The sequence below is a fragment of the Epinephelus fuscoguttatus genome, linkage group LG13 (genome assembly GCF_011397635.1).
Source record: "Epinephelus fuscoguttatus linkage group LG13, E.fuscoguttatus.final_Chr_v1".
Classification (NCBI taxonomy): domain Eukaryota; kingdom Metazoa; phylum Chordata; class Actinopteri; order Perciformes; family Serranidae; genus Epinephelus; species Epinephelus fuscoguttatus.
The window spans coordinates 22,555,111-22,568,749 of record NC_064764.1 but is presented as its reverse complement, the minus strand read 5'-3'; the positions used below and the strand labels follow the sequence as shown (position 1 = coordinate 22,568,749).

Below are 13,639 nucleotides of genomic sequence, written 5' to 3'. Positions count from 1 at the left end.
CAACATCACAAACTACGATCTCAAATGAATCACAGCTTAAACTGGCAAAATTAAAATTAAAAGTTTCACAAACATTAAACTTTTTACAGGGCTGTTGAATTGGACTGCAGCACAACTGTTTTTGTTTTTGTTGAAATTATATTTTTAAGAAAGTCTTAAATGCCTGACTTTTTTCCTTTTACTTCCTGGTTTGCAGCAAAATCCCAGCATTCCTTAATGTTGTCGACATTGCTGGCCTGGTGAAAGGTGCTCATGCTGGCCAAGGCCTGGGAAATGCCTTCCTGTCCCATATCAGCGCCTGTGATGGCATCTTCCACATGACACGTGAGTCACAGGTCGAGGGTTGCTCTCCTAGATATGATTTTATATCATCAACAAATCACAGTATCTTATACTTTAGCTGAAGCAGCTGCATTGGCAACATTTGGTCACACAAAATAGGCCCAGTACCATCTTTCTGAAAGCAAAGGCCTTAGCTGTGCTATAGTTTCCTAGTAGAGCATCTTATGTGGTGCGTGCCAGCATCAACATAACAGTCAGTGTTAATGAAGTCAGATCAAACCTCACATTCCTACAGGGAGGCTCCTTGAATGAGAATCCCAGAAGGGAAAGGATCTGCGTCTAGTTTAGGCTTCACACAATCAGTAGCATATTCTGAGGTCTGGAAACATAACAAGACAAATCAGAAGGAGCCTCACATAATATTGTAATATGATTCCTAATGCCACTTTTGATTAATTTTGGGCACAGTGGAGGTAAGTAAGTTATTAATAGACATAATGTGAAGATGGAGGTTTCTTTTTTGCACCCTGCATTCATTTAGAATACTGTTGACAATTATAAGGATAATAGAAATCATGTATATTTGGAGTGATTCAAAACACTGCCTTCTATGTACAGAAGTGATTCTCTCAGCAAATTATTCCCAGTCTGGCTTCAAATCACTTTCCAGGTCTCCCTCAACTTCCTCCGTGTCTCTGACATGGTCTATGTCTAACACAATTAAAGTGTTACACGCTAGAATAATTCAAATTACAGCAATTGAAATGAATGCAGAGGCTCTTTTAAAAATAGCTGAATTTGGTTACTGATTGTGTGCTGTTATTGACTTCCCCCACTGTGTGAAAGGAGCTCTGATTAGAGAGTTGGTGGTGGCAGGCGCAGAACGTCCGGATATAAAGGGTTAAGATTGAGGCCATTTTGCTATATTGTCCCTAACTTGTGTCTCTGACAAGTGTATTACATTTGTTCCAACACAGTTTTCAAATAGCCTTTGACTCTGTAGTTTGTGAGAAGTGGAACTGGAACACCACCCACTGTAAGACTGAGTAATGATTTACAGAGTGGACAAGACATGTGAGGGGAGATAAACGGGTCCGTTGTCATTTCAGTTTTTAATGATTTTTGGTACAATTTAAGTTAAAGGATGAGGCTGGTGTTATTCTATATCTTTCTAATTGTCAACAAAACCCTTGAAAAGATCAAAACCAACAATGTGTTCGCCTGTCTCTCAATACTTTCAGATTTCCTCAGCCTGTTTGTGGCTCTTTTAAACAGGTCACAAATTTATAATTGATGTTTTTTTGAGAATAAACAACAGGGATTTGTAACTTCCCAAAAGAGCTGGGCACAGAAGTTTTAACAAACTTTACACAAACAGGAGTAAATAGTGTATTTGTTAAGGACTATTTTAGGTGTACGCTTCACTATTGAGTATTTGCACCCGCAGCACCAACCCAATCACCAGGAAAAAAATGGCATTCTACGTTTCCGCATACCATAGATATGTTACATTTGCATGTTATTTTGTAGAAGGTATGCTAATACTGTACATCTCAACAATGCCATGGTTAACATTTAGTTAGGTTTCCATAACCACTTGGTTTAGGTTTGAAAAAGATCATGTTTGGGCTTAAAATGCCTGGTTTTGGGGGCACAGTCTGGGCAGGAAAAGCAGTGATGTTTCAGTATATAACAGTCATATTCATGCCATATTCCTGACAGGAAACTGTCAGGAATATGTCTCTCTTTAAGAGACAGCTGCTTTTCTTGGCACTATCCCCACTGAAAAAAACAGTGATATGCAACAGAAACCTATGTCTTGAGCTGATAAGCTGCCAGAAACGCAGCAATGATGCACAAATACAGGCCATTTTGTTGTTTGTTGGTCTCGAACAGTGATCTGCAGGGTCTGCAGCTTGGCAGGTGTCTCACTTGGGTTGTGCTGTCCACCATCCAGCCACCTCCTAATGACAAAGTCAGCTCATGTTACATCACTTTAGAAACATTGATATGATACATATGAAACATGTAGATAGAACATATCTGTGGTTTACAGAGCAATGCCAACATTGTCTTCTGGTGACTGGGATGGTAGGAAAGTGATGTGGGATTTACTCATGACACCACGTTCATGGTTATAAAGGAACTTCTTAGCCAGTGTAACACAAGCCAAGGCCCCCGGAACAACGCTAAGCTTTAAAGCCCAGTTATCATAGTGGCCAAAAATGGGAATTACAACTTCCAGGTCCATCATGTGATGCCACGGGGCCTAAAATGACTTTTTCCAATACACATACATTGTGAATAAGATGCATGTAAATTAGCAGATACATCAGTCACAATCAGTGGTGTAGTGGAGGGTATATGCAGGTATAGAGTATATCCACCTCTTTTTCTGGACATTTATAGTATATCCACCTATTAGCCAAAAAGCCATTGGAATATATAAGAGAGTATACCCACTTCCTACTCCTTTGATAACCTACACATCTACTCAGTAGTACACCCACCTCATCAACTACCACTACACCACTGGTTACAACCCCCGCAGATATTAAGCTATTCAGTTCGATAACATTTCAAAAACCTAGAAGAGCTGTACGATTAAATAATGTTCTTCCCCATTCGTGTTAATGGAGGGCTAAACCACAAGTTAGCCACTCATCTGGTGGAAGTCTCTGGTGTGTTTATTCTATGAGCCCATAGATCATAGATGGAGGATCCAGGTTATTTTATACCCAGGAAGTCAAACTTTTTTGGCTTCATGTGCCATTGAGCAACATTCACAGGAATAAAATGGGCTGTGCCTCCAATGCTTTATCAAGTTCTCATAATATATCCATGGTGTATAGCTAACTCATGTTTTTTATAGTTTTGGGCAACAATAGAGATATGTCACAGGGGAATAAGCTATATCACACATAAGCAATTAAAAGACTCAAGGTTTTGTTGGTTTTGGTCTTTTTATGAGACTTGAGAGTAATAAAAACATGAAATATTGTTCTTTAAAAGTTGCTCATTTTTTTAAACATTACAGTCAGTGGTATCAGAATGTCCAGAATTAATGTGTTCATCTTCTTGTGGTTTGCTCACATTTAGTGATGCTAATTTACATCATTGGATATATACATTATTGTCACTTATGTGTGTCATATGTATGTTTAGAATCATTATGTGATGGTTAAAAACACCCACAGTTCCTTTGATATGTGCCAAATGTATAGGCCAGATCCTCTCTCAAAACCAACCCTATTGTTTCTGCTCACACAAAGAAGACAAACATCCATGAGAGTCATAAATAGGAAGATCGAAAGCTTCTTCTGTGTGTGTGTGTGTGTGTGTGTGTGTGTGTGTGTGTGTGTGTGTGTGTGTGTGTGTGTTTACATCTGTCCGCTTTGGCATGCCATTGTTTCCACTCTCATGAAGTCCTTGGAAACAATGTGGTATGTTTCACAAGTTAACCATTAGACATAGCTGGTTTTGTTTAGTAATTATATCTATCTGGTGTGAGGCTGACTGCAATGTTGAGGCCGCTGCTTTTATATGGCGTGATTATATGGTTGTGGGGGATCACACTTTTTCATGTCTGGAGTGGTATGTTTTGTTTTGTTTGGGTTTTTTTGTCTGGGAATTAGCAGAAGGCTTTATAAAGATACTTTGGACGCTCAGCATTAGTAACAAGAAACAGTTATTGTTAGTACAAACTGAGGACACAAGCAACTGTCCAGAGCCTGATGAAACTAAGTCTGGAGGTCATGTTAAGGCAAAACTAACCCAGAATTATCATTGTTTATGAATTGTTCATCCTGTGTTATGTTAAGTTTCTGAAGAAAACTTTGTTTGGTTCATGTGCCTCTTGGGAAGTTTCAAAAATGGAGAAATTCTTGATGAACTGAAGTCATAGGGGTCTGCGTTTAACAACAACAAAACTACATCAAAATGTTCATTTATAAACTGTCACACAGCTCTTGCAGTATAATCCAAGTCTCATTTATCCAGTCGTATGCTCAGTGTTTCCCAAACAGACAGCCCCTTCTGACAGGGAACTGAACAGAAAGTGAAACTTATCTCTGCTCTCTTCAGTGCCAGACTCCATTGACAAAAACATTAAGTTTACCTCACTGCACATGGGAGCTGCTGGTCTGCCTCTGCCTCGATTGGTGGTTTGTTTTAGTTATTGTGTGACTTTAGTGTTAACACACACAAACCACCAATTGAGGCAGAGGCAGACCAGCAGCTCCCATGTTCAGCGAGGTAAAATTACTGTTGGTGTCAATGGAGTCTGGCTTTAAGGAGAGCATAGATAAGTTTCACTTTTAGTATTGTCACTTTTAGTACCGTCCTGTCAAAAAGGGCCGTTTGTTTAGAAAGTACTCAAGGTGCATCCATTTACCTCAGAAGTCAGAGCTCGAAGCTGGGAATGATGTTACTCCCAAGCTGATCACATTCAAGTAAGGCAAGTCGGAAAACCAAGATATTCTTAGCAATACCAGTTCAAGCCATGTTAGCAATACTAGTTGATAACAAGGCATTATGCTGTATTCTCTGTATACAAACACAGAAGCAACATGTCCACAGATAAAAATTGGACAGGACTATATGTATGACTGTTTTAATGGACACAAATGAGACAGAAGTGCTAATAAACTGTACATTACTACAGCTTTGACTACCGTAAATGTGTGGAGCAGCCATATTGGATTTTGAGGTCAGGGTTGGTGAGGTTCCTCCAACTTTCCAAGTTGGAAATCTGACTTCAGGGGTCATTCCAGTTGAAATTTACAACTTGGTACACAGAAATTTTGGCTTCCCAATGCAAATGGAACTTACCATTAGTATACCACCGGTAAATGGGACTTGGATTGTACCAGACAATCTGTGTGAGAGTTTGTAAGCAGATGTTTTGATGAAGTATGACTGTAATTCATTAAGAATTTTCTATGTTTTTTGATTCTTTTTTCATGAATTCAATGTAACCGGGGTTGAGGTACTGATATACAAATGATCATTTGGTGGTTGAAGTGTTCCTTTAAACTTTAGAGATCAGGCTTGATTTTCTGTTATGTCCATCATGTTATTGTGGTCATTTATTCCCTTTATAGGTTTGCATTACTTTGTATAGAAGCTGTGAAATTTGCGATTTTGAAACAGGCTACGAAGACATTAAGGTGAAACAGGTTACCACGTAGTGTATATTCGTCTTGTGAAAATATTCAACTTTTTCCAGGGAGTAGTCTGACTGGATTTTCCTCTTGGTGTCTCAAAATTCCCCCATAGTATGCATGATATGAATATTTTTCAACCTCTAATGACTTTGAAAAGCCTGTGTAAACAGTGGATTTGCTTTCAACAATACCTTCCAACAACTATTAAGGCGCATGATGACATCCTGAAAACTGATTCTGTTGAATGGCTGGTGTTCCCTGGTCTCATAACAAAATGGTTTGCAGGCTAAGTGTTCCCAGTGCTTCTGCAGTGACTGGAACATGGCTGAATCCTCGCTGTCTGAGACAAGATACAGACATGTTCTACTTCATCTGCTCTTCTGTTCCCCGTTAGCAACTCTGCCAGCTCACCTGGCCTTATTCCCAGATGTTTGGTTTCCAGCAATTAGATGTTTGAATGCTCACACAGTGTCCCCCTCATCACTGCAGGAATGCTCTGGTTCACTTCTAATGAAGACTTATTTACGGTTGCACGACACTCAGTAAGAATCTCGCCTTAAGATACTGCGGTATAGCACATTTAATCTTTAGGGACTGGCTGTGGTTGTAGGCAGCCGAGTGGAAAGTGGCTGTTATTTTTGGCGTAGACTCTTCTCTTGCTGTGATATTCATGCTTTCAGCACCTGAACTCCTGGTTAACTTCTTCCCTCCCCTTGTCTACTGCCTGCAGCAGACACAAGAAAGTTTGCCCATTTTATAAAATAATGGTAGAAGTTTTAAGGGAAGTAAACCTGATCATTTATATGAGATCTTAGCCACAGAGCAGTAGAGATGCTACATTGCTCTATCCTTAAGCTGAAACATTTGGCCTATTAATTAAATAGTCAAAAGCAACAATTAATAAGCAACTAATTCATTAAGCAAAGTAATAATCTTGAAGATTTTCACATAATTAAATGTCTGTTAAGTCACTATTTATCACCACAACATGACAGCTCCCCAGAAGTGAAGCCAAAATGTCTCAATGGCTCCCTGGTGGCTGGCTGTGGTATAAGTGTGTGGGCAAGAACTTGATATTCCTCACATCAGTGCTGCGCAGTCTCTGGCTCCAAATTACGTTACCAGCGAAAGATGGCAGCGGCCATATGCAGGATATTTTGGCTTCATTTTTGTGCAGTGGGAGGAAGTGGAGACGCGTTGTCCATCTTTACATGCTTTCTAAAAAACACAACTGCAGTTGCTGCCTATCGTCATGGGTGTCGCCAAAGAAAACAAAAAAAAAAAATCTTTGAGATTATAACTTTCAGGCATTTTTCAGGCAAAAGCCAAACATTTGATGGTTTCAGCTTCTCAAATTTAATGATTTGCTTTTCTCTCCTAGTCACAGTGTGGTAAACTATTTATCTTTTAGTTTTAGAGTTTGTCAGTAAAAACAAGACATTTGAAGATGTCACCTTGAGCTCTAGGAAATTGTAATGAACATTTTTCTCAATGTTCTGATGTTTTCTTAACCAGACAGTTAATTAATTAACTGAAGGGAAACTTTGCAGATCAACTGACAGTGAAAGTAACTGTCAGTTGCAGCTCTAAACATTTAAATTATTTGCCTTATGTTGTGCCTTGATTGCCACCATTGGTCAAGTACAGAATACTAACACAATGCCAGACATGTTGGTATCCTATTGTTGGTAGTGTTCTGCTTAATACAGTGCCATAAACAAGTACCTTTGTTTTTTGTTATGTTTTTTATGTGAGTACTCAAACTAATGACTTCCTTTAAGGGTAAAATATGACAGAAGTATCAAATCTTCATAGATCACTAATACAAACAGGGAATACTTTTAATAGTCACGAATCTCAGTGTAAATGTAAACCTAGACATGTGCATACAGCAACTGTGGTAACAGCAGCATGCACAGCAGCTAACAGACCAATAGCCAATAAGCTATACTTAAGTTCTTTAGTTTGTTTGCTGTCTTGGATACCTGGAAAACACCATCATAAAATTCTATGCTATGGTTGACAGACTGTTGACAGATTTATGGAAATATGTTTGAAGACATTAAGTTGACAAACGTAAGTAATGATTGTTAACTGTGTCTGAAAATGTTAACAACTTTATTTACTTTGATTTTGCACTGTGGTAGTTTGTGTATCAAATTTGTCAAACACTTTGAAAGTGTTGCTAGGTGCTAACTGTTTTGTTGTTGTTGATTTTATTTTATATATTTATTTATTTTATTTTTTTTGAGTTTTTGTTGGCGGTGTTATTATGATCAAGTCGAAGTCAGTCACCAACAAACTGACAACATTTAGGCCTCTCCTATTCACTCACCTCTAAAAAGCGTCACTATTTAAAGAGCTCTAATATCCTCCGCAACTTCCACATGAATCATCACTACCTGATAAATGTCCAAATCTGATGATTCAGAGTGAGTGATTAAATTTGTTGGCTACACTGGTAGGACATTGTATTTATGTTTAGGTATTGCATCATTCAGACGTTAGCCCACACTACACTAATCGCTTATAGTGAACAAATCAAACTGATTGTTTAGCTCCAGGCGTAGTGAACAAACTGGATTGACTATTCAGACAGAGATGATTTATGGCCAACCTGCCTCCTCACTGACGCCAGTAATGGCTGGTCTCCAGGAATTCTGCCTTATCACTCACCAACTCACAAATTCCCAAACTTGACAAACATCCAAAACACCTCACCAGCCCAGTGACTTCCATGTGTGTGACTATCTAAACAGATCAGGCAGTGAGTGAATCTCTCAGCAGTTCAGCCACTGAATAAGTTGTTGCACTGATGTATTAATTTATACACCCAATGGTTACTATTAGAAATGTCTTTTTTATGTTGCTGAAAGTTTTTTACAGAGAGATTGTATGAAAGTATCCTACAGCTAATGGTGCTAAATACAGAGCAAAGCCAGAAAACATAAAACAACTAGTGATAACATGTACCCATAATTTTTACACATTTAAAATTACTATTATATCTTTAATCTCTTGTAGCTTGATGTTATATGTCCAGAAAATAATTAAATATTAAATATTTCACATTAAATCCTTTTCTTCTGGCAATTGCAAATTTGTGAAAAATTCCAGAAATTGCCTCAGCTATACTCGCCTGCAAATATTTCACATTAAAACATTACACAGCAGCAGTGATGCAAATTTTCGACAGTTGCGACATTTGTTCAATAAAAGGTTTTCATGCAAATATGCATCAACTACCTACTTGACCCAGAGCGGTGTCTGGCTGTCTGTCTGAGGTCAGTTGATGTTTAGCTTTAACTACTGTAAGCGAAATGCTTTTGAGTGAATTTGAGCTCCCTCTGGTAAACAGTTACACAGTGTGCAGTATGTGTCTAGGGCTTTTATTGTGAAAGGTACACATGGAAAGAGGATGTCTGGTATGCGCTGTCTTTGTCAAGGCTAAAAGGAGTGATAAATTTTGCCGTCTTGGCTCCATAGGCAGACAGCCTGTCGCTCAGAGCCGCCCCAGCCCTTGATTATGTAACTTTCTATACAGTTGTCTTGAAGGGGGGAATAAGCAGTAGAAACCAAAACAGTTTTTGGACCAGGCTGTAAACATGTTTATTTATTCTGCACAGTTAGGCATTTTAACATGGGCATTTTAGCATGGGCATCTATGGGGATTGACTCGCTCTTGGAGCCAGCCTCAAGTGGCCATTCAAAGAACTGCAGTTTTTGGCACTTCTGTTTTGACTTCATTTTTCAGCCCCCGCGATTGCTGCTTGTGTTGAGGCTCCGTATTGATGTTTTATAATCCTCAAAGTTTGCGCAACATGATTGGTTGATGTGTTTATTCACTGTGTAAAAGCTCAGAAAAACCCATGTTGTTCCAAAAAAGAATAAAACAACAAAGCTTTAGTCATCTTAATATTTTATTACTGAATACGTTCAGACTGTAAATCTTTAAAAATTATGCAATTATAGTTTCATTTTAAGTAAAAAAAAGTTTGAGTAACTTGCTTAAAGGCTTGGGCACTGTAGTTTTTAGCATATGTTTCTCAAACAGGAAAATCTTGCATTTGTTGGGGACTATTTTCAGCAGCAGATTATTAGACACTTGGTACATGGGTGAATATTTTTGGCTCCGGGATGGTCTATGTGGGATTGACTCACAATAAACAACAGTGGCCATGATTTGACTCAGTGCAACAATGTAGCTCAGGGATCTGTTTTTAATAATATTTTGGACAACAATGGAGATCTATGACACAGGGACATTCTGTTTTATGTCTTAGTGTCTTTTGGTACAAAGGCAATAATTATCAGAAGGACTGATTCATTGTTATTTTAGTCTTTCATGAGATTTGTTGACAATAAGAAAATATAGAATACAAACAAATGCATACTTCAGTGTATACTGAACAGTGAGAAGAGTCTAGCGTAGCACATTTCACAGGGACAGGGCACAATTAAGTCCCCCGCCACACCCGAGGGGAAAATAGTTCATTACTCTCCTTTGTATTGCGTAAAGGTTCCTCCTTGTCACTTCTGTCTGCTAGCAAACAACAGAAAAATGCTTAGAAGCTGTTGTGTTGTGGCATGTACTACCAACAGGGAACCCAGAGCTAAGTTTTTATAAGTTTCTGAACTTAAAGACTGAGCCTTAAGAAAACAAAAATTGATACAGAGATAAAGAAAATTGGAAAACTGTTGACTCTCAGTTTGCCTTTGTGTTCAACAAGCATTTTGCTGCTTGACCAGACAAATTGTAGAGGTTGAAGCTGACTAAGCTTTGTAAGGTCTTATTTTTCTAAGGTTAAATGATGATCTTACTGGGTAATCCAGTCAAATAGTTGTAAATATTAGAGTATTTCACTTCTGTCCATGCAGAGAGATTATTTCTCTAAGATAAGCATGGTGAAGAGAAGGGACACTGAAATAGACCAACAATGTTAAAGTCCCTAATTCCTTCCTGGTAGACAAAGACTATTTTAGCTGTCTACAGGCATCTTGAAAGCATTAAGCTGTTTGTTTTGCTCTCAGTGGGAGTGGTTTTCAGAGCGTGATACCTTGCACTCAAGCAGCAACCTCTGTCGCTAAAAAACAATTATGCTAATACGGAAGTGCAAAAACTACAGTTCCTCCAATGGCCACTTGAGGCTGGCTCCAAAAGTGAGTCAATCCCCATACACTCCCATGTTAAAATGCCCAAATTTATAGCTGAAATAAACATGTTTACAGCCTGGTACAAAGAACATTTTGGTCTCTGTAGATAATTTCTACCTTCATGGATTTTTATTTTACTCAACCATATAAACGTTGTTGCATAATTGAGGGCGCGGCGCTTTAAGTGACAGGCTGTCTACAAGGTGTCATTAAAGTCTATGAGTCAGAGCCACCCCTTACTCCTCCACAGCTCCACCCTGGTGTCCAAAAATGTTCACCTCATATCACTGCCACAGAAGTCCAAGATGGCGACGGTCAACATGCAAAACTCTATAGTCCGCAAACCAATAGGTGACATCACAGTGGCTACGTCTGTTATTTTTCTGCAGTGGTTGCGTTCTGTGTCTCTGCACGGCTTGGAGATCAAGTAGCATATCTTTAAAATAAGGGAAGCAAATAATACGTTTCCAGCGAGGGTAGTTTAAAACGCTGTTCGCCTAGCATTCTCTACCGACCAAACATTTTTGTTTAGCCCACAAACATAATGCTCATATTATAGCTGGAACATTTTTCTCATGTAATCCATCATCAGTCATTGTGCGTCTTTGAATAGTAATCGTGGTAATATCAGTGTTTGATATATAGTACATAATTGTATACTACTGTAAGACAATGGGCCTTCAAAGCTGTTTGAAGCCTGTATGAAATATTGATTTCTGCTATAGCCTACAACTGTCAATTTGGTAAAATGAGTACTTCTAATGAAAATTAATTTACGTGTTAAAAGAGAGGACAGATGCCATGGTATGAGTCACTTGTCAGTTTTGTCAGTTTGTGGTTTATGTAAGTGTGGTACACTCAAGACTTTAGTCAGAAACTTGTTGTACTTTGGCATGTATCAGTTTCATCATATTGTTTATTTTTTCAATGTTCAGCCATAATCCACTCGGCAAAGTTAACTGGTTTAGAAGAAGCAAGCGACTCACTTCCCACACCACACTTGGACAAAAATAAACTGTTGTACAACAGTCTCAGCTGGGTCCTAGCACCTGCCTTACTGTTGTGTCTTGTTATGCTTGAGGGAAAAATGGAAATGGAAGATTAGTCCGACAAAAAAAAAAGAAAGCTTCCCCGCGCTGTATGTAGTTCTTTGTTTATGTTAGCTTTTGTTTCAACCAATACTGCAATTCTAAATCTAGATCATTTAGCCGTGGGCATCATCCTCCCTTTGTGTGTTTTCAGGGCTGTGTTGAGGTGCTGTCACAGCATTTAAATGAGCATTTTGCTTCAGCGAGAATGAAGAGTTTTTGTCAGCCTCCACTCATCGTGGATGATTAGAGCAAAATGTCTACCCATCTTGACTGGAGATCGCCACAGCTCCAGATAACATGCCCGGTGATTGAAGGTCGCAATATTTTGAATTCTAATGGGGCTGCAAGATGAATTGCCTGAAATAGACTGTAGAATCTTCCTGCTTCCTCCTCATGCCCCCCTTGCCTGTCCGCTGTGAAAAGAACCACTGGGAATGGCAAGGCCCGATGATCATAGAATTATTGGATGGTGATTCTAAACCCTTCAAAGAGGAGTTGCTATGGAGATCTCGCTCCAAACTGTGAAATGATTCACCTTTGAAAGGCTGGAGGGCCTGAAAGCTGAACACATCATTGTTCAGGTGGCGGTTGGTTAGGAAATTGCTGGTGCCTGTGCAATCAGCAGCACTATAGTAGTTAAGGATCTAAAAAGGTTTGTTCTTTGAATGATGTGGGACAACAGTGGTGTGCATATGACGGTTCCTTTCAATCAAGGCACTCTTATGCTCTGTGGTTTAACAAAATAAATGGAATGACAGAGGTTAAGATAATGATAAGGGGAATTAGCACCGTTGTTTTCTGTCAGAGTTCATGAAAACTGGAGCCTCCCCAGTGCATTCACTTTTCAACCGCTCACAGATCACACCTGTCTTAACGGCTTTCCCCTACATGTTTTTTTTTTCCAGTCAGTGATATCAAACATTCTGCAAAGATGCACCTTTAATACTCAGTTTGGTATGAGACACAGCAATTGACAATAGATCACATAGGAATTGGAGACGCCTCGCAAGGTACAGATATTCATACTATCGAGCACTGTGATTTCACTGTGATCTATTTTGAAAGATGGGATCATGTAGAAAACATGAGTGTTTCTCTAAAGGGCTCAAACCCTCCATTTTCTGGTGTCAAACTGCTTTTTAGCAGCCAATGTATTTGCCATAATTGACATATGCAAAGAAACAAGGCTGAATATGCCACAAACTCTGTTACAGAAGCAGCATACTACAAATTGCCGTCAATTTCATGTATCCTAAAATGAATGTCAAGAAGATATTTCCTGAATGAACATAAATACCCTTGTGTGCATTGCCAGTGTTTCTATGCTGGGAAGACATCCATAATGTGCCTTTCCTGACAGACTCATAAAATAGCTTTTACTGCTCTGAATACCAGGAGAATTGCGGCACTGAGTTTGCATGAACATTTTAAAAGCAGCGCGAGGAATGCAAGTTCTTTAGATGTGCTCTTACCCATCTTGCATGTGAAAACATGCACAGGAAGTTAGAAGTCAATGAATACTGTAATTTAACTGAATTATGTTGACCACATATCCTCCCAGGTAGCAACATCAGAGGAAGCAGCTCAATCAGTATTGATCTAGACTTGACTCAGATGACTGCCTTGTCTGTGTACCTGACAGAAAAGTAATGATATAAACTCGAGCTCGCTTGCTGGTTTTAGGTGTTAAACTTGTTCAAACTGGGAATAGGTTGTTTGTTTTAGAGAAACTTTTCTTATATTAAAAAGTTATGCTGCTAAATGTGTTGCAGTTAAATTTTGCACACTGAAGTTAATGTAAAAACATGAGCAAAGACACTAACATGTATTTTTTTTCCCTTGTTTTCATTTGCTGTCTGTTTTTTAATTTGTAAATGTCAGTTCATGGAGTTATATCTTCTCAGGCTGCACCAGCCTACAGTGCTGCTGTAAGTCCATAATTTCCAG

At 38.9% G+C, this 13,639-nt stretch overlaps 1 protein-coding gene across 1 annotated transcript in view; it reads left to right on the top strand.

Moving 5' to 3' along the window:
• LOC125899180 (obg-like ATPase 1) overlaps nt 1–13,639 on the top strand; it is a 54,983-nt gene that overhangs the window by 6,923 nt on the left and 34,421 nt on the right. The window contains exon 4 of the mRNA XM_049593254.1: nt 197–324. Coding sequence (XP_049449211.1) covers nt 197–324 — 128 coding nt within the window. The remainder of the gene's footprint in view (nt 1–196; nt 325–13,639) is intronic.